Source organism: Tupaia chinensis, unplaced genomic scaffold (assembly GCF_000334495.1).
Source record: "Tupaia chinensis unplaced genomic scaffold, TupChi_1.0 Scaffold145396_1, whole genome shotgun sequence".
NCBI classification, from domain to species: Eukaryota; Metazoa; Chordata; class Mammalia; order Scandentia; family Tupaiidae; genus Tupaia; species Tupaia belangeri.
This window is the reverse complement of record NW_006205257.1, coordinates 4,742,798-4,761,680: the sequence shown is the minus strand read 5'-3', so window position 1 is coordinate 4,761,680 and position 18,883 is coordinate 4,742,798. Positions and strand designations below refer to the sequence as shown.

General features: G+C 47.7%; 1 protein-coding gene across 1 annotated transcript in view; it reads left to right on the top strand.

Annotated features, from left to right (window-relative positions):
• The window catches only part of ZNF536 (zinc finger protein 536), a 217,210-nt gene that overhangs the window by 91,589 nt on the left and 106,738 nt on the right, over positions 1 to 18,883 (top strand). Inside the window, exon 2 of the mRNA XM_027768070.1 lies at positions 5,131 to 7,302. Within this exon, the coding sequence (XP_027623871.1) occupies positions 5,133 to 7,302 (2,170 nt within the window). The 5' untranslated portion in view covers positions 5,131 to 5,132. The remainder of the gene's footprint in view (positions 1 to 5,130; positions 7,303 to 18,883) is intronic.

The following is an 18,883-nucleotide window of genomic DNA, read 5'->3' as shown; positions in this document are numbered from 1 at the left end:
TTCCTCTCTGTTCTCCTACCATCATCTTGGGCATGCATGCACATGTACCCAGTGTGATTTTTAAGCCACCATGTCCAGGATTTGAACCATGGTGGATTATGTGGGAGTCCAGCTATGCAACCTTTACATCATCTGCTGATCCCAGCCCCTGACATTTTACTTTTTAAGACAGAGTCTCGCCATGTCCTGATTCACCCCGAGTCACTGGGAGTTCAGGTGTATACAACCACACCAGGCTCTTTTTTAAGATAAATCTTTGCTAAGTGGCCCAGGTCAGCCTCAGTCTCACGATCCTCTGGCCTGAGCTTCCCGCGTCGCTGGATTACAGGCACATGCCATGATGCATGGGTTTTAGGTTGGTCCAGAAATCCAACTGGGCCACATGTGGTGTCTTCATCTGTGGAGCACAGTGTCTCAGGAACACACACCATAGCAGCTGGGCTGGGCCAGTCACTCCCTCATGTGGGTCCTCCGGTCCCTGACTCATGGGGTGCTGAGTCCAGAGCCAGAGCTGTGGAGAAAAATCAGTTGAGCATCTAAGCTGAAGCATTCCCTGGAAACAGTGGCCATTGAGCCCAGTGCTGTGTGGCAGTGTATGTCTGTCCTGTTTGTCAGGACTTGGTGGCGGAGGGAGGGAGGGAGGGAGCTGGGCCAGTCAGGGAGGCCCTCCAGGGACACTGGTAGACATTCGCTGTGGGACTTGTGAGGGAGGAAGCAGTGCGGTTTCAAAGGGAGGGCCTTCCCTGTGTGCTTGCTCCCTGGGGGACTGGGGGAAAGAAGTCCAGGCACCTTCCATCAGGGCCGTGGAGCCCTTGCAGGCAGCCACATCTCCTCCAGCCTCATGAGCTCCTGTGACTGCAGTCAGATCCCATCCTTTAACAGCGGGATAAACGATCCCACAGTTTTCCAGTGTAGGCATTTGCATGAGTGTCCACAGTGCTACCAGTGAGGGAATCCCTTCCCTTCCCTCAGCACAGACATAGTGATGTGTATACACACACACACACACACACACACACGGGGACACCCCTGTCTTCTGCAGCTGGTTTCTCTTCTCTCTAACTTTGGATTTAGCCTCACAGGAACCTTTTCATTGCTTCCCTCTTACATGTGGCCCTATGTATACTGGTCCCTTGGAACTACAGGCCCTTGGGGACAGGGACCTAGAAGGTTTCTGGCAGATATTACTGAATGGCTGAGGTAAGAGATAAATGAATTCTGGATGGGTGAAGTGTCAAAGCTGGAGAAATTGGGGCTGACCCAGGTTTTGTGAGTCCCAGGCCGGGCCTGGGGCCAGCTCGTCCTGCCTTGGCTGCCTTGGCCCTGGGACAGCACACCAATTACCCCATACTCTTTCCAAGAACTCACACTCCCCTTTCTTGCACTGAGTTGAGCGGCAAGCACTGGTCCTGACTGATGTATTGCAGCAGCCTCGGCTGCACCTGCTTGTGCAAGTGCAGAGGATTTTGAGACACCTGGGCGGGACTGCCCTGACTCACAGTAGGGCTCTGCTTAGCCCGCTCTTGGGTTCCTTCCAGAAGCTGGGGACTATAACCCTTGGAGTATTTCCTGGGGAGCTGACTAGCTCTTCTGAAACCCTGGATTCTCCCATGAACCCTGAGGTGGTCTGTCAAGCTGTGAAAGGGATGACTGTTGGTGCCTAGTGTCCAGCAACTAGGCCACCTGGGGCTGCCTATACCTGGTTGATCACCACGAACATCTAAATGAAGAGCTGGCAGGGGCATGGCTTTTCCTTGGTGGCTTCTGGACCTTCAGCTTCTGGGTAGTAGCCAGTGACCCTGCCAACTCTGACAAATTCTGATTGTAGATTGTCTTGGATTTGTGCAAGAACCAAAGATGGGTCACATAGAGTTGAGATGAGGCTCCTTTCCTACAGGGCTAGACTTTTCTTATGGGCTGTTTTGTTCATAAGGTCTGTTCAGTCATTTATCCACTCATTCAGGAATTACGGAATCTACTATGAACTAACTCTGCTGTAGGCCCTAGGCATGATCTCTGCCCTCATGGAAAAGAAGCATATGTGTGAAAGGGTCAACAATAAGACACTGCCCTAGTGGTCAGTGCTGTGAAGAAGACAGCAGGCTGATGGGATAGAGAGGATAAGAGGTTGACCTTAGACAGGGTGGCCACAGAGAACATTGGAAGCTCAACTTGCATAATAAGGCAGACTGTATAGCTGTGCAAAGAGCTGAATGGGGCAGCATATTCTAGAATATTCTGTCTCCCCTCAGCTGAGGCTTTAGCAATTACATTTGAAGACCTGTTGCTTAAAGGGGGTTAAAAGTTTTGTTGACTCCAAAAAATATCGTTTTAAATCAAAATTAAGAATTCCATTCCCAAGGGGCTGGCAGGTGGCGTGATGGTTAAGGGTGCTGGACTCCCACATGGCCGACCATAGTTCGAGTACCGGACCTGGCAGCTTGCTCTCTCACTTTCACTCTCGCTCTCACACTGTTCCTCTCTGATCAAATTAAAAGGAAGGAAGGAAGGAAGAGAGAAAGAAAAAAATAATTCTTTTTTTTTTTTTTAAAGAATTCCATTCCCGAAGCAAACTTGAAAACTCCCACTGTCATTATTTGACAAGTTGAGCTGTTTCTTGCATGAAGTGAATGGTGGTGAAGGTAGGAGCTTGGTCTTGAACTTGATGCCCCTCTTTCATCCCAATCGGTAGTCTCATTGCAGTGCACGCTCAGCCTCCTGTCCCTCCTGCAGAATTGGCATCAACTCAGTAGCAGCCACCTGAAAATAGCCTGTCTTCCTGGACTCATGTCTTTTGAGCTGGCCAACTGGGCAGCCTCTGGAAGTGGTCCAGCCATGTTGGCTTTGAATTTTCCAAACTTTCACAGAACCGTTGGGTGGAATTTTGAGCACCCTCATGTGGCCGCAGGATCGTGATTCATGTTTGCTCAGGAGAGGACCCAGCACAGCTAGATGGGGCCTGAAGGTGGAGACAGGCCTCCAGATAGAGCCCTGGGGGCCATTAAGTCTCTTCCTGGAGCCTCCAACTCTTTTATACTTTTGGCTTGCCAGACAGTAGGTAACTGGTCCTGGGGGTTGGCCATTCTTGTCCACCATCATCTTCAGTGCCAGGGTAGGGACTGATACCTAGTACTACTCAGTAATTTTGTTGAATGAATGCAAGAATCTTCATTGGAAATCAGCTATCTAACCAGTCTCTGAAATAGGCCAGTTTACCATTTGAATGTACTCTGCCATCAGAAAAGAAGGACAGATGGCAAACTGGAAGCCTTTTACTGCCACTGACCATGTGTCTCGACGTGTATCTGCATGTGTGAGTGTGTGCACAGTTGTGCCATCTTCATTCATGAACCCAACCTTGTGCCACCATTGCACTCCCCCTCTCTTCTGGAAGTAAACATCCATGTCTCTTTCTTCCCGTCCCTTGCAAGGTGGACTAACAGCCCCTCTTCCTCTTGCCAAGGAAGTCAGGTCTCTTGTTGGAGATTTCTCCATGCCATGCACTGTCCGCCTTACAGATCCTGCTGGGGCTGAGTGTGCTTCTCCACAATTGAGCTCCGTCTCCACAGGTACCCTGGGGATCACTTGGCTGAGAAATCCATCCTGGCTGGGGTTAAGCACTATTCCTGGACCACCAATCTGGCCAACACACGCATACACTGGGATGCAAAGGAGAGAGAGAGGCAAACATCATCCCTTCCAAAAATGGCAGGAAATGAATTCAGACTCCTTCAGGTGGAAGATATATCTGGAAATAGGAGGCCCCCAGATGCGGCGTTATTACCTTTCAAAGTCGAGCTCCCCAATACTCTGAGATGGAGGGGGCTGTCCCCCAGTCAGATTTCAGTTGCTCTGCACAGGCTGGAGAGGGGGCAGAGAGGACTATTAAAGACAATTATGCAGACCAGCTTCGAGTGCTAGCGTTTAACAAACAGCTTTGAGTTCTAATTTTCTACAAAACACATACTGCAGGTACAATTTGTACTCATTACTGTATATTGGGCAAGTTATTAAAACCACTCAAACTTGGTTGAGACTTCCTATGGCATCGTCCCTGGATTTTAATTGGTTTTTATCTAGTTCTATAAAAGATCTCTTTAAGCCCAATCAACGTCCCTGGCTTGGATCTCTTGCTCGTTGAAGGACAGGGAGAGCCCATTATACAGTGTCAGTCTTTACCTCCACCCAGATTTCAGCAGTTTCAACCATCCGCTAAGATGCCGTCATAAGATAATTTATACTTCTTTTGATAGGCACAGTTACCAAATGACAAAATAACAGTGTTTCGTAACATAAGGGTTAAATCTTAATCTCTGAGGTTTGCAAAGCCGCTACTCGCAGTCTCCTTAAAATTTAATATACCTCGTTAATGCTTCCTTGCAAACACTGAAGGATTTTTATGATTATAATCATGTGTTACAGCACCTAGTACTGTTTCTAAGCAGCATACTAATCAGCTTAATGAGATATTACTGCACTTTTTGTTGACTAAAGCAAAATCCCTTTTATTGTTCTAAAGCCTGTCCTTTACTTTATTTTTTTCCCAAAACATTATCTTGTTTTATTATGTACCAGTAAATATCATGCCATTGGGTTTTTTTTTCTTTCTTTCTTTTTTTTTTTTTTTTTTGGCCAAATCATAAAATGATCTCTTTCATCTTAGACTGGCGAACGTATCGAATACAGTTAAACAGAAACAAAAGTTTCAAGGGAGTCCAGTTGGTCTTAGAGTTGAAGCCATGTTGCTCTGAGACACACTTTGGGTGGAACCAACAGGTACAGGTGTTACAAGGGGGGGCAGGGAGAAAAGTTTAACACATAGACCCTTGATTTGTTATTAGGTGTTGAAAGTGGTAAAACATTAATAATTTAAATGCGAATGAATCATTGCAGTCTGTAAATAGAAAACTACAAGGAAGACGATCTATCGCCACAACAAATTGGAAGAGCAATGCCATATTGCATAATTGGCATTTAATAATTCATTTTTTTATTATTGTTTTTGACGATAATTCCTTAGCATTATTATGTGTAGGTAAGGCATGAAATGCAAATGCCCCATCAGCTGATGCTGTTGATTTATTGCACCACAGTCCCTGGCACAGATCTGAACTCTGTATTTATTTGCAGGGATGGAAGAAGCGAGTCTGTGCCTTGGAGTGTCTTCGGCTGCACAGGAAGCTGAGCCCCACCTGAGCAGCCCCGTCCTCAACGGCCAGTATGCCATGAGTCAGAAGTTGCACCAGATCACCTCGCAGCTCAGCCATGCATTCCCCGAACTACACCCACGGCCCACCCCTGAGGAGAAGACCCCTGCCCCCCTTGATGAGAAGGCCCACGTGCCCATGAGTGGGCAGCCCATGGGCAGTCAGATGGCGCTCTTGGCCAACCAGCTGGGCCGGGATGTCGACACTAGCCTCAATGGGCGTGTGGACCTGCAGCAGTTCCTCAATGGGCAGAACTTGGGCATCATGTCCCAGATGAGCGACATCGAGGACGATGCCCGCAAAAATCGCAAGTACCCGTGCCCTCTGTGTGGCAAGCGCTTCCGCTTCAACAGCATCCTCTCCCTGCACATGCGCACCCACACGGGCGAGAAGCCCTTCAAGTGCCCCTACTGTGACCACCGGGCGGCGCAGAAGGGGAACCTCAAGATTCACTTGAGGACCCACAAGCTGGGCAACCTGGGGAAGGGGCGTGGGCGGGTGCGCGAGGAGAACCGTCTGCTGCACGAGCTGGAGGAGCGGGCCATCCTGCGGGACAAGCAGATGAAGAGCAGCCTGCTGCAGCCGCGGCCGGACCTGAAGCCCCCGCCGCATGCCCAGCAGACCCCGCTCACCGCCTGCAACCTGGCCCTGCCCCCCAACCACAGCGTGCCCGACGTGGCCAACCCGGTGCCCTCGCCCAAGCCCGCCAGCGTGCAGGAAGATGCGGTGGCTCCGGCAGCTGGCTTTCGTTGTACCTTCTGCAAAGGCAAGTTCAAGAAGCGGGAGGAGTTGGACCGACACATCCGCATTCTGCACAAGCCCTACAAGTGCACGCTGTGCGACTTCGCGGCCTCGCAGGAGGAGGAACTCATCAGCCACGTGGAGAAGGCCCACATCACCGCCGAGTCCGCCCAGGGCCAGGGCCCCAATGGGGGCGGTGAGCAGTCGGCCAATGAGTTCCGCTGCGAGGTGTGCGGCCAGGTGTTCAGCCAGGCGTGGTTCCTGAAGGGCCACATGCGGAAGCACAAAGACTCCTTTGAGCACTGTTGCCAGATCTGCGGCCGGCGCTTCAAAGAGCCCTGGTTCCTCAAGAACCACATGAAGGTCCACCTCAACAAACTGTCGGTGAAGAACAAATCTCCCAGTGACCCCGAGGTGCCTGTGCCCATGGGCGGCATGTCCCAGGAGGCCCATGCCAACCTGTATTCCAGGTATCTCTCCTGCCTGCAGAGTGGCTTCATGGCCCCGGACAAAGCCAGCCTGAGCGAGCCCAGCCAGCTCTACGGCAAAGGAGAGCTACCCATGAAGGAGAAGGAGGTCCTGGGGAAGCTACTGTCCCCCATCTCCAGCATGGGCCACGGTGTCCCCGAGGGGGACAAGCACTCCCTTCTGGGATGCCTCAACCTCGTGCCGCCACTGAAATCCAGCTGCATCGAGAGGTTGCAGGCAGCGGCCAAAGCTGCAGAGATGGACCCTGTCAACAGCTACCAGGCTTGGCAGCTCATGGCTAGGGGCATGGCCATGGAACACGGCTTCTTGTCTAAAGAGCATCAGCTACAGCGCAACCACGAAGACACTTTGGCAAACGCCGGAGTTCTGTTTGATAAGGAGAAGCGGGAGTACGTGTTAGTGGGAGCAGATGGCTCCAAGCAGAAAATGCCTGCTGATTTGGTTCACAGCACTAAAGTGGGCAATCAGACAGACCTGCCAAATAAGCTCGACCCTTTAGAAGGCAGTCGGGATTTTTTGTCACACGGGCTGAACCAGACGCTCGAATATAACCTGCAGGGTCCCGGGAACATAAAGGAGAAGCCCACTGAGTGCCCTGACTGCGGCCGGGTGTTCCGCACCTATCACCAGGTGGTCGTGCACTCTCGTGTCCACAAGCGGGACCGCAAGGGCGAGGAGGATGGGCTGCACGTGGGGCTGGATGAGCGGCGAGGCTCCGGCAGTGACCAGGAGTCCCAGTCGGTGAGCCGCTCCACCACGCCTGGCTCCTCCAACGTCACCGAGGAGAGTGGGGTCGGAGGGGGCCTCTCCCAGACCGGAAGTGCCCAGGAGGACAGCCCGCACCCCTCCTCGCCATCCTCCTCAGGTAGGTTGGCTGGGAAGGTGGGTGGGGAGTAGGGGGTAGTGTGCTGAAGGGCCATGCCCCAGCTGTGTGGTTCTACATGCGGGCTTCAAGCCAGTTCCAAGGTCAGTGGGCTGGGCACAGGGCCATGCTTCTCTTCCCTTGGGTCTACCCTTCCATTCATCTCTTTGGCTTTGCCTTGAACTCTGGCTACCAGGAGAGTAAGTTGGTCATCCCATGGGATGGAGATGTCCAGGTGGCACTTTTCATTGGGACATAGCCTGTCCTTCCCCTACTGTTGACCAGGCCCACTTCATGCCTGGACCCCATGTCCAACCTCACCTCCTCTCCAGAGCCAGGAGCTGGCATTCGACTACATCGAATGCAAAATGTGAATACAGAACTTCACACCTTCGCCATGTTTCCCCCTTACTATATGCCCACGATTCTCTCACTTCGGCACCCCAGTCTCCCTCTCCAGACCAAACCTATCTTCTGTCTCCTTCCAAAATGACAACATGGCTTGCCCACCAGGTCCGCCTGACCTGAAGAGCCATACCACTTTCCCGGGATAATTTGGAAAAGCAGAGGTTTGAAACAGATGTGCGACAGCATGTCTTAAATTGTACTGTGTTACACGGGCGATACAGTTTTTGGGTCTAAAATAGCAAAGCAGAAAATCTGTCATCAAAATGTCTGTGAAATGCTGAAGCTTCCTGGCCCAGTTTAAAAAAAAAAAAAAAAAAAAAAAAAAAAAAAAAAAAAAAAAAAAAAAAAAAAAAAAAAAAAAAAAAAAAAAAAAAAAAAAAAAAAAAAAAAAAAAAAAAAAAAAAAAAAAAAAAAAAAAAAAAAAAAAAAAAAAAAAAAAAAAAAAAAAAAAAAAAAAAAAAAAAAAAAAAAAAAAAAAAAAAAAAAAAAAAAAAAAAAAAAAAAAAAAAAAAAAAAAAAAAAAAAAAAAAAAAAAAAAAAAAAAAAACAATAAAAAACCCACAACCCACTAGCCTAAGATGGCTAAATTAAAATCAGTACCTAACAGCAGGTAAGGTGTTGCCTTCGTCCACATTTCCAAAGCCCCTTACTAATGGATAGTAAATTGAAAGTTATATCTCCAGCCCTTTATAAAGAAAGCACCTCGCTAATACTGTAATCATTCTGCAGCCTAACAACAGAGGAAATCATGCCATAACAAATACCCTGTTACTAATGGCAACATTGATTTCTGCAATCAGCCATTAAGTCTAGAAAATGAAAGACAGTTTGAGGCACCTCGAGGCACCGCATTGCCCACTGTTCAAGATGTGGTAGCACACTGTTGAGGGGCCTTTTCAAAAAGTTTCTTTTCTTCTCTTCTCCGCCCCCCCCCACCCCTCTCGGTTTCGATAAATATTACAGGATCGGAGGCAATTCACTGCTCCAGTTATGAAGTGGGCGCCGGTTTACTTTGTGTTGTTATTGTCATGCTTCAGCCTACTCTTCTTCTAGGGCGAAATTAGTATGAAAGTGTGAGTCTGCTGGCTTATTACAGACCGGTAAAGAATGGTTAAGACACATAAATCTCAACTGCACATTCCAGAGATTCCGATAGCACTTAATGCCGCTGCTTAAATACCCATGAAACACACTGCCTACTCCTGGAGTTCTAGACTTGCTTGCGATTTATTACTGGTGAGACACTTTGGAAGAGTCTGCCCGGGAACGTGGGTACCGTGGATGAGTGTGGTCAGACTACACGGAGCAGCTGCTGCACGGACCGTACTAAGACCCAGGAGCCAGGTTTCCAGGCTATTCTGCCTGACAGTGGGAATGCTGTAAAGATGGAGCTCCAGACCCCAGAAGCTGCAAAGTGCCAGGCGTCCCATTGTCAGAAGGGACCGTTAGCGACCTCCTAGGAAAGGGTCTACTCTCCTGGGGAGTGTGGTCTCACTGTTTTTGGACTGGGGACCTCTATGGGGCAGAAGGCAGTGCACAAACTTGTTCTCCTAAGTTTTTTGGAGTGATGTGGAGTTGGACAGCTTTCCATCCCTCTCCCAGCCCCGCTGAAATGGAAAGGTCTCAACAGAATATCCCAACACCAAATGTTCGGTTTCATTAATGACGTGTTTACCGTGTTTTTCTCACCTTCTGGCCAAGTGATAGCCTCGTGCTATTCCTATCTCTGTTGTTTCCCTATCTCTAAATACCCTGTTGAAAAAACCCATTTTGCTTCAAAGAACCAACTATGCTTATGACTCAAAAGAGAATTCTACTTGAGTTGCGGTTAGCGTCTTTTATTTCCCTCACTGAAGGATTTTTACAATTGTGAATACTGATTCTTTCATTTCTGGTTGACTTCTTTGTTTTCTTCATATTCAAATGAGACTCTTTCATAATTTTCTGACTAAGTAGGAAAATTGATGGCATACCAACATGCAGCCCCAAGTCAGCTGCGTGTCTGGGGGGCATTCAGGTTTTCCTGGGATTTAGGACTCTTAACCAAATCTGGTTAGTCTTCCCCTCCTTTCTAACAAGTCTGACTTGTATAAAGTGTGATTAAAATAAGCATTTAAATAAAAATCTTGGCACAAAAGGTATTTTATTATTACCTGTTAGAGAGAAACCCGCAAGGTGAAGGGGAGGAAAAAAAATCTTTAAGCCCTTAAGTAAAGAAAGAAGTACTTATTAAGGCTTCTATTAAGAAATAACTGCAAAACACGGTTTTACAAATTTCTCAGACTGCATAACAATGTCGCAAAACTTAATTTGCATCACTCGATTCTTTTTTTGTTGAAAACTGGGTCAGTAGGGCCTGAGAAACTATTTTTTCAGATCTTAACCAATGAATTCTTCTTTATAAATCGCTGCTCTTAACATGATAGTAGTTCTGAATTCATCATAAAAAACCTTTTTACAGAGCCTCTTAGAACAGATCTCTAGAAGAAGGCTTACAATGAGTGGCAGAGACGTCCTTTGTTATCTGATGTAATTCTTTGCAAAGGAGGATTGGGAACGGAGTGGCTGTTTAAAAATGTCTTGCTCAGACCGAGACGAAGGAAGGGGTCAAGTTTGCAATCAAACAGTTATTGCCGAGATGGGCGACTGTCACTGGCTAGGCTAATGTGGGATGCAGCTGTTTGTTATGTGAGCAAAAGAATGTTTGAATCAGTGAACATGTGAAAATGATTCCAGTGAACCAGAAAATGTGTTTGTTCTTTGGCTCTCCAAACTGCTGAGAACCAAGCTTAAGATCAACTGCGAAAACGAGGACCTTTGACAAATTGAGAGGTCATATTTTCTAACAGAAAATGGACAAAACGAGTCACCCAGATTACTTCCCCATCTTTTGCCTTTGTTTTATTTTTGTTGTTGTTGTGGTTGTTGTTGTTGATGTGACTTACCAATCATTTCGCCTCATCGTCGATGTCATGTCTGCCTTCGTGGACGATGCGAAGGGAAAACTCGTCGGAAAGCGGCAGCTTATAAATTTCACTCTTTTATGACATTTAGAAAGCGGGGCGGCTGTTTTGATGCTTCCTCGTTTCTGGCGTGTGTGCAACTATTCCGAGGACATTCATCTTTGCATCTTTTCCTCACACCTTGTCTGAGACTGTTCGGATCCTAGCTTTCCACTAAGTTAGAACACAACCAAAGTTCTGTGTCTTCCAATTTTGCTTTGGAAATCACGCTCAGCATAATTAAAACTTAATGTACTAAGAAACGATACTGTTCATTATATCCAACAGGGTAGTTACCTTCCGAATTCCCCATAATTTTGGAGTGAGGATAATTGAGGTGTTGATGGTGGGAAGGGGGTAATTGAATGCATTGACCCTCTGTTCATTAAATAAAGTCGGCGAAGTTACATGATCAATGGAAAGCCAGGGAGAGACGCAAAGCTGAAAATATCGTTAACCCCTACTACTTCTGGTATAATATTTTGAGATGGACCAGGATTATTTGATCAGCTGGGCTAAAAGCCTTGAGGGATCTTCTTTTGTTGCCCCAGCCACATTCCTGAAATGCTAGATCTCCATCCTGTGTAGGCCCATTGACCACAGCATCAAAGGCCTTTATCTGGGGCTCCCTTGCATTTACATGGGGTGTATAGTGATATGATAGATTTTCTTTCTTTTCTGCCTCTTTTTCTCTTGTGACTCCCCCTCCCTGCCCCCATTCATGATAACCACTGCCTGCTCTCCACACAAACCAACCCAGGCACCCAAAAGAAGAAAAACAAAACAATCCCCCCCCCTCAAGAAAAAAAAAGAAAAAGAAAAAGAAAAAAATTTAAGTCTGAGGATTAAGATCTTTATTATTATTATTATTATTTTTTTTTGCTTGTGCATTCCAGTTGTTCTTAAAATATTTGGCAATGTCAATTAGTAACTGAGCAGAGTTAGCTGATGAACACAATTTTCCAGTAGACTGAGCACCCTATTGTTGCCGAGCGAACAGCAGATTTCTGAGGTCATTATCATTCGCTGGTTGCTTGGCCCAGCTGCTTCCTGCTGCAAAAGCCAAACTTTATACTGGAGCTCTGGGATGGCTGCAGCAACAGGGGGCTGGGAGGGGGAAGAGGGGAGCTGGCTGCAGAGCCGAAGACCGTCATTATCAGCAGAGGAAACAGAAAGTAAAAGTTTCCAGGCAATTCCAGGAAAACTGCCGGATCAGGCTCCTTCCTTTCCTTTCCTTTCCAGCCTCCTTCCACCTCCAGGCGGGGAATGAAAGGGAGCAGGGGACACCCTCCTTGCCTGGATTGTGACAACTAATCTCTTTGCTGAACACGACTCTGAAAAACAATAATCCCGTTTATACATTTACTTAAACATTTTGATTTTTTAGGAGGGCACGTGAATGATTCCCTCATAGATAGACACTTGCCTTTTTATCAAAAATGAAAACAAGGGAAACGAGCCATGTATTAGATGATCTTAGTCATCTGAAGTTAGTGAACTTGCGGATGGCAGATAAGGACCATTCATTTTCCAGAAGGAACTTTGGAACAGATGATAGTCTGAAACTCCTTCTAAAATCAAATTTAATGCCAAAGCTCTTCCTACCCTGGGCTTCCTTCTTTTCTGCCACTCCTACCCCTCCCCACCCCTTCCCCACCTCTTAATTCCGGAGCTGGTTCAGTGAGATGAAAAGCTGCACTTTTTTTAAAGCTCAGCTGTTAAAGCCGAGCGCCATATGCAGCCCTGCCGTCCCCGCCGTGGAAGTGTGTGCAGGCAGCCGCCGTGTTTGTGGAGATTTACGGAGGCTCGGGCTCGTGTGTGCCGAAGCTGTGCCCAGGCGGACGCCGGCCAAGGCCCGTCCTCGGAGCTCAGAGCGAGGTGGCTGCCCGCCTAGTGAGTACGCTGGCTGACTCAGGCTGCCTCCTGGGGAATGTCAGATGGGGCAAGGGGCACAAGCCCAAGCCACCTCCCTTCTGCGGGGTCCTGGGGCCGTCTGTCTGCTCACACTCGGGACAACCTGCTGCGGCTGGGGTGCAGGTAGCACCCAGATGCCGACACATCGGCTTCCTTGTCTCTGCCTCCCAGCAGCTCCTGTTTATAAACTTCCCAATCACTCCATGAACTTTTATTATCTTGAGTTTAGAAGCAATTATTTGGGAACAGTGAGTAACACTCCGGGGCTTTTGCTGTCTCTTACCCCTTTGCGTGATGCATCATCCCATGTCCTCGGGGCTGTCCGGTGGTCTGTCACTTAGCATCTCAGAGCAGAGAAATGACACTGGCTCTGAAGTCAAAACCCAGACGCAAAGCCTCCTCTATGTTTCAGAAGATTCTGAGGATGCCGTTTGGTGCAAGAGGGACTAGATTCCAGGCTGGGGCCACTCAGAGCCTGTCTATAGTAACCCGGCAGCCTCGCTTTGCCCATCTGCAGGGTGGGTGCCATGTTGCCAGCTTCCTCTCCTCTCCACTGCTTCAAGTGACATTGCCTTTCTGCCCGGGAAGCTCTGAGACACACCACAATGCTTTCCCTCTCTGTGCCTTCAACGCTAGGAATGGAAACGTTCATTCAAATCTAAATTTAATGGTCATAAGGAAAACACAGAGTAACTAAGGACAAGTTTCCATAGGCAAAGAATTAAGTCGTCAATGTTTATTTATTTATTTATTTATTTTGGAGAGGTTTTTGGCTATAGGGCACATGAGCTCACCAGAAGGAGAGAGACAGAAAGTGAGAAATCACCCCCCAGGGGGGATGGCCACACTGAAATCCCTTCTCCTCCATTCTCCTCTCAGGATCTTGGGCACGCAAGCACACACGCCCAGCATGAGTTTAAGCCTCTGGGTCTGGGACTCGATCCTTGGTAGACTACAGGGGAGTCCAGCGATGTAGCCACTATGCCATCTGCTGGTCTCAAAGATTTAAGTAGTCAATTTTTAAAACAGAGCATGAAGCATTAAATGAATATTCACGGGCATGGGGGGTTCCAGGCTCTGGTCCTGCCATCCCCTCGGGTGTTTTGGGGTTGGAATCAGTAGTTTGCTTAGCAAACAGCCACCTTGTCCTTGCTTGATGATTTGGCCGAAAGCAGGTACCATGAGCTTCCGGGGCCAGCTTTCACCCATTCCCTTACAGTGTCGTTAGGTAACTCGGAAATCACTCTCACTCTGTTGTGTTTGTGCTGCCAGGGGCACTGCTGCCTTGTCCAGTCCTTTCTCTACTAGGCTGCTTATCTTTTGAATCTCTTCTTTGGCCTGAAACTTTGTGCCTACTCATAACTGCATTCCCGAGAAGGATAAGGCAAAAACAAAACAAAACAAAACAAAAAACCCTTTCCTTGCTTTCCATCTTAGCCCTTGTCCTAAGTCTTCTCTTCTTCTGAAAGAAGATTCTAGTAGGTAGGCCCGATGTGTCAGGGAGTGGGGACAGAACGAAGCTTCAGCAAGTTTTTCAGGTCCTCAAGATTCTACTTGATTCTGGGGACCAGCAGTTAGCATTAATGGCTATGTCGCTGGGCTCCCACATAGTCGACCACGGTTCGAGTCCTGGACCCGATGGCTTAAAACTCATGCGTGTGCGTGCGTGCCCAAGATCCCAAGAGGAGAATGGAGGAGACGGGATTGTGGCGTGGCCATCCCCCCTGGGGGGTGATTTCTCGCTTTCTGTCTCTCTGTCTCTCTCTGTCTGTCTGGCTAGCGCACGCGCCCTATAGCAAAAACCTCTCCAAAAAAAAAAAAAAAAAAGATCCTACTAGATTCCGGAGGAGACCTCTGGGATACTTGGGGATCTAGAGATGCAGAACAGAAGGCCTGCTCTAGGAAAGAGTTGTGCTGAGAGCGTGGGGAAGGGCTGTGAGCCTGTGAAGTCAGAGGAGTGAGCCCTTCACTCCTTTAACCATGGAACAGTTCGGGAGCATTGATGGGAGGGGTGGAGAAACACCTGCAGAGATCAGGAGATTGGATTCGTGCACACTTCCCACATTTGTGATGACTGGGCTGGAACCTTTGCCATCTGCGACCCTTGGGCCCGCTTGCTGCCCTTCTGGGCTCCTCAGGCCCTTTGCCTCCCATTCCTCTGCTGGCATCCAGCAGGCCTGTCTCTGCACCCTCATTGACTGGGCTGGCATGTTGAGAAAAGAGGAGCCTTGCCATGCAGAGGGGAAGGGGCCTCTTTGAGAGAGGTGGGGGTGGGGGCAGAGGGTGGGCAGGCAGGTGGCAGAGACTCTGATCTCCCCGGGAAGTGAGCGTCGCTGCAGCTGAGAAGAGCCGTGGGTCCCCCTTGCCTTTTCCTGGCAGGATGGGGCCATGGCAACATTTACTTAAGCTGTGGAGTTTGGCACTGCCGCAGCCAGGCGCCATCTGGAGAGCCCTTCTCAGGAAGCCGTGGACCCTCCCAAAAGAAACGTAGAGGACCAGGACTTGGGCAGAGCTTGGAGATTTTTTTTCCTTGGGCAGAACCTGAGCAATCGAGGCACCTGAGGAGGGCTGGGGGTGGGGGCGGGGAGGTTCTCTGGGAGCCACATAGTGAAGCAGGTCCTCGATGGGAATGCGGGCTTTCTCTCGGCTGGGCCTTTCCAGCTCATTCTCAGGCCAGCTCTGGTTTATCTTTTCTTTGTCAGGAGAGCACTCATTTCCTGCAGCCATATTTCCGTTCCTTATTTTGTATTGCATTTTGCCCCCTGTCTTCACCCATGTCTTTGTATGTGGTGGGCGTGGTGGTCCCTGTCTGGTCACTGTTCCGGTTAGTTACTGATTCAATCCTACGATAACAGAGATACTGAGTATCATGTAAGAGATTCATATTGTGCCTCCAACATGTGCCAGGCAGACGGACTCCAGAACTCAGTGACTTGGCTTGCAACAGACCGGGCCAAGCTAAGCTCAGAGATTTGCCACCATCCTTTCCCTGATCCACATCTTCAAAAAAGACTGCAGAGACCCCAAACAAGGCATGTCTGAACACTATCTAGAGCTACCTGATGGGTGGGCCGAGGCAGAACGGGAGCTGGACTAAAAGCAAGGGCGGCTGTCCAGGCAGAATTCATCTGTCTGCTGTACACCCTCTCTGCACACCCCCTCCCCCCCGCCCACCCTCGCTCCCTCCACCAAGAACAAGTTATCTGGGGCTTAGCTTCTGGTGGGACCTACGTCTTTGTTGCTGTGAGCCTTGGGGCTTTGGTGTGACATGTGGCATGTGTCTGAGAGGAGTGAGAGGCACAGCACAAGCTGACTCCTTGGCGGAGCTGCACACCCTGCCACATGGGGGGCTGGCCCTCCCCTTAAGGATGCCCAGCCAGGATGCCAACTCCAATGTGGGCATGAGGAAGCTGGTTGTGGGTGGGCTCGGCATAGTATCTCCTCGCTTGCTTCCAATAGATGGGGGTCATTTTCCAGCTTTTCTTGTGAGACGGTGGGGGAACCTTTCTGTGCCTGGGGTCCAAGACATTCTGCAGGGGAATCAGTTGTTTTCTACTTTCAGGCACTTTGTGGACCTTGGATTTTCGTGAACACTAGGTTTTTTATTTTTTTTTCCCTCTTGGGGGTCCTTTGAGACCCCAGTCCCAAAACCATTTGATGCATGATGAAATAGATCTCATGTGGCGCTCTCTTCTCTTCATTAAAATAATGTCCAGAAACTCTTTAAGTCGGTGGCTGTCATCCATGGTTTTTGGACACCCTTGGTTGTCTTCAATCATCTTGAGAGGCATTTTGGAATGCTTCCAACTTGTTACGTTGCGTTGAACATAAGATGTATGCAGTGGTTGTTTCCTTGAAGACCAAGACAGACACATGCTTCTCTTTATGGCTAAATATATTTTGTTTAATGCGTTGTTAAAGTAGATGTTTTTTGTTGTTGTTTATTTGTTCTTTTTTGTTGTTGTTGTTCTGAAAAATTGAAATGATGCCTTCAAAAGCTGCTGTGTGACATCATAATCCTTGTTAAGGGAGTGACTTTTTAAAACCTTTCTGCTCAGGACCAGCAGTTAGCATAATGGTTATGTCGCTGGACTCCCACAGTCGACCATGATTGAGTCCTGGACCTGGTGGCTTGAACTCACGCTGGGCGCATGTGCATGCGCATCCTGCATCCTGAGAGGAGAATGGAGAAGGGATGGCAGAGTGGCCACCCCCCCTGGAGGGTCATTTCTCACTTTCTGTCTCTCCGCCTCTCTCTCTGTCTTTCTGGTGAGTGCATGTACCTTACAGCAAAAACCCCCCACCCCCCAAAAAAAAGAAAAAAAAACCTTTCTGCTCAGTCCCCTATAAGAGGGCCATTTGAATAGTTTTTATTTTAAAAATTTTTACCATAGAGTGCACGTGCTCATTGTAGAGAGACAGAGAGACACACCAAACAAGATAGGCAAAGTGAGAAATCACTCTCCTAGGGTGGGAATGGCCATGCCACAGTCTCTTCTCTTCCATTCTCCTCTTGAGATTTTGGGCACGTACACACATGTGCCTGGTGTGTTTTTCAAGCCACCAGATCTGGACTTGAACCTCTCCATTGTCCATGTGCGATCCAGTCATTATAACCTCCTTGCCACCTGGTAACCTATGCTGATTGCTTTTTTAGTAATGTTTTCATTGTTTTTTGTTTGTTTGCTTTGTTTTACTTTTACCCTAAAGTAATTCTTATTCATCTTGGACATTTAGGAGACAAAGGTAAATCAAAATAAAAATAATTAAAAAATATATGTGCCCATGGCCACTCAGAGATAACCACTGTGGACATTTGAATTCACATTTTCACAGTCCTTTTTATGCATCTAAAAATGTATTTATCAAAAAAAGACCAGACTGTATATACTTCTATATAAGTTCTTACTGAAATATTAGGTCGTCAGGAAAATCATGACCTATTTTTCTATGTTTTCCTGTGCAAAAATGCATCATGACTTTCCCAACAACCCAATAGATGTCTTTTTGTTGTAGTTGTTATTGAATATTCTACACAACAGTCAGCAAACTTTTCCTGTAAGGAACCATAAAATAAGTACTTCATGCTTTGCAGGCCTCATAGTCACTACAGTAAACACTCAATTCTGCTGTAAAGGTCTGTGTTCCAATAAAACTTTATTTATAAAAACAGATACCAGGCTACATTTGGTTCATGGGCTAGATTTGGTTCATTTGCAAAATCCTGCCCTGTAGTAATTGTTTTTTTTTTTTCTCCAAACTTTACATTTTATGCTCATGGAGGAAATATTAGAAGTATGGAGAAACAAAGAATAAGTCTGCATTTATAAAATGATGTATCCAGCTTGCTACTGCTGAACTAGAACTTATTTCCATTTTTTTGCTCTGAGAAGCAACACTGGGGTGAACGTATCTGCAGTGTCTGTGTGTGTCCTGATTGTTCTGATCACCTGCGAGGGTCATCACGCCTTAGGTGAAACGCCTGGTAGGAGATTTCCTCATCCTAGAATAGCAACCCTGAGGCTGCAGATGTGTGTCCCTGTGGCATAAGGCTCTTCCTTTTTTCTTTTTTTCTTCTTTTTTTGAGAAGTTTTTGCTATAGGGCACATGCGCTTGCCAGAAAACAGAGAGAGACAGAGAGACAGAAAGCAAGAAACCACGCCCCAGCAGGGATGGCCACGCCGCAATCCCTTCTTCTCCATTCTCCTCTTGAAATCTTGGGCATGCACGCACACGCGCCCAGCATGAGTTTAAGCCACTGGGTCTGGGACTCGAACTGCGGTCGACTACATGGGAGTCCAGCGATATAGCCATTACGCTAATTACGGGTCTCAAGGCTCTTCTTTTCTGTGCTCAAGCTTTTACCTTGAGAAAGTTCCTTCTAGGACTGTGCCAAAATCTGTCTCCTTAAAGCTAGGTAGTTTTCTATCACTGAGCTCCTCTGGGGCTCATTTGTTCATTCAGAATATACTCATTTGTTTGTTCAGTTATTAATTCATTTCTTTTTTTCTTTCTTCCTTTTTTTTTTGAGAGATTTTTTTTTCTATAGGGCACGTACGCTCACTGGAGAGAGAGAGAGATAGACAGAAAGCAAGAAATCATCCCCCATGCAGGGGCATGGCCACACTGCAGTCTCTTCTCTTCCTCTCTCCTCTCGGGATTTTGGACACACATGCACACGCACATAGCATGAATTTTAAGCCACTGGGTCCAGGACTCGAACTGGGGTCAACTACGTGGGAGTCCAGCGATGTAATCAT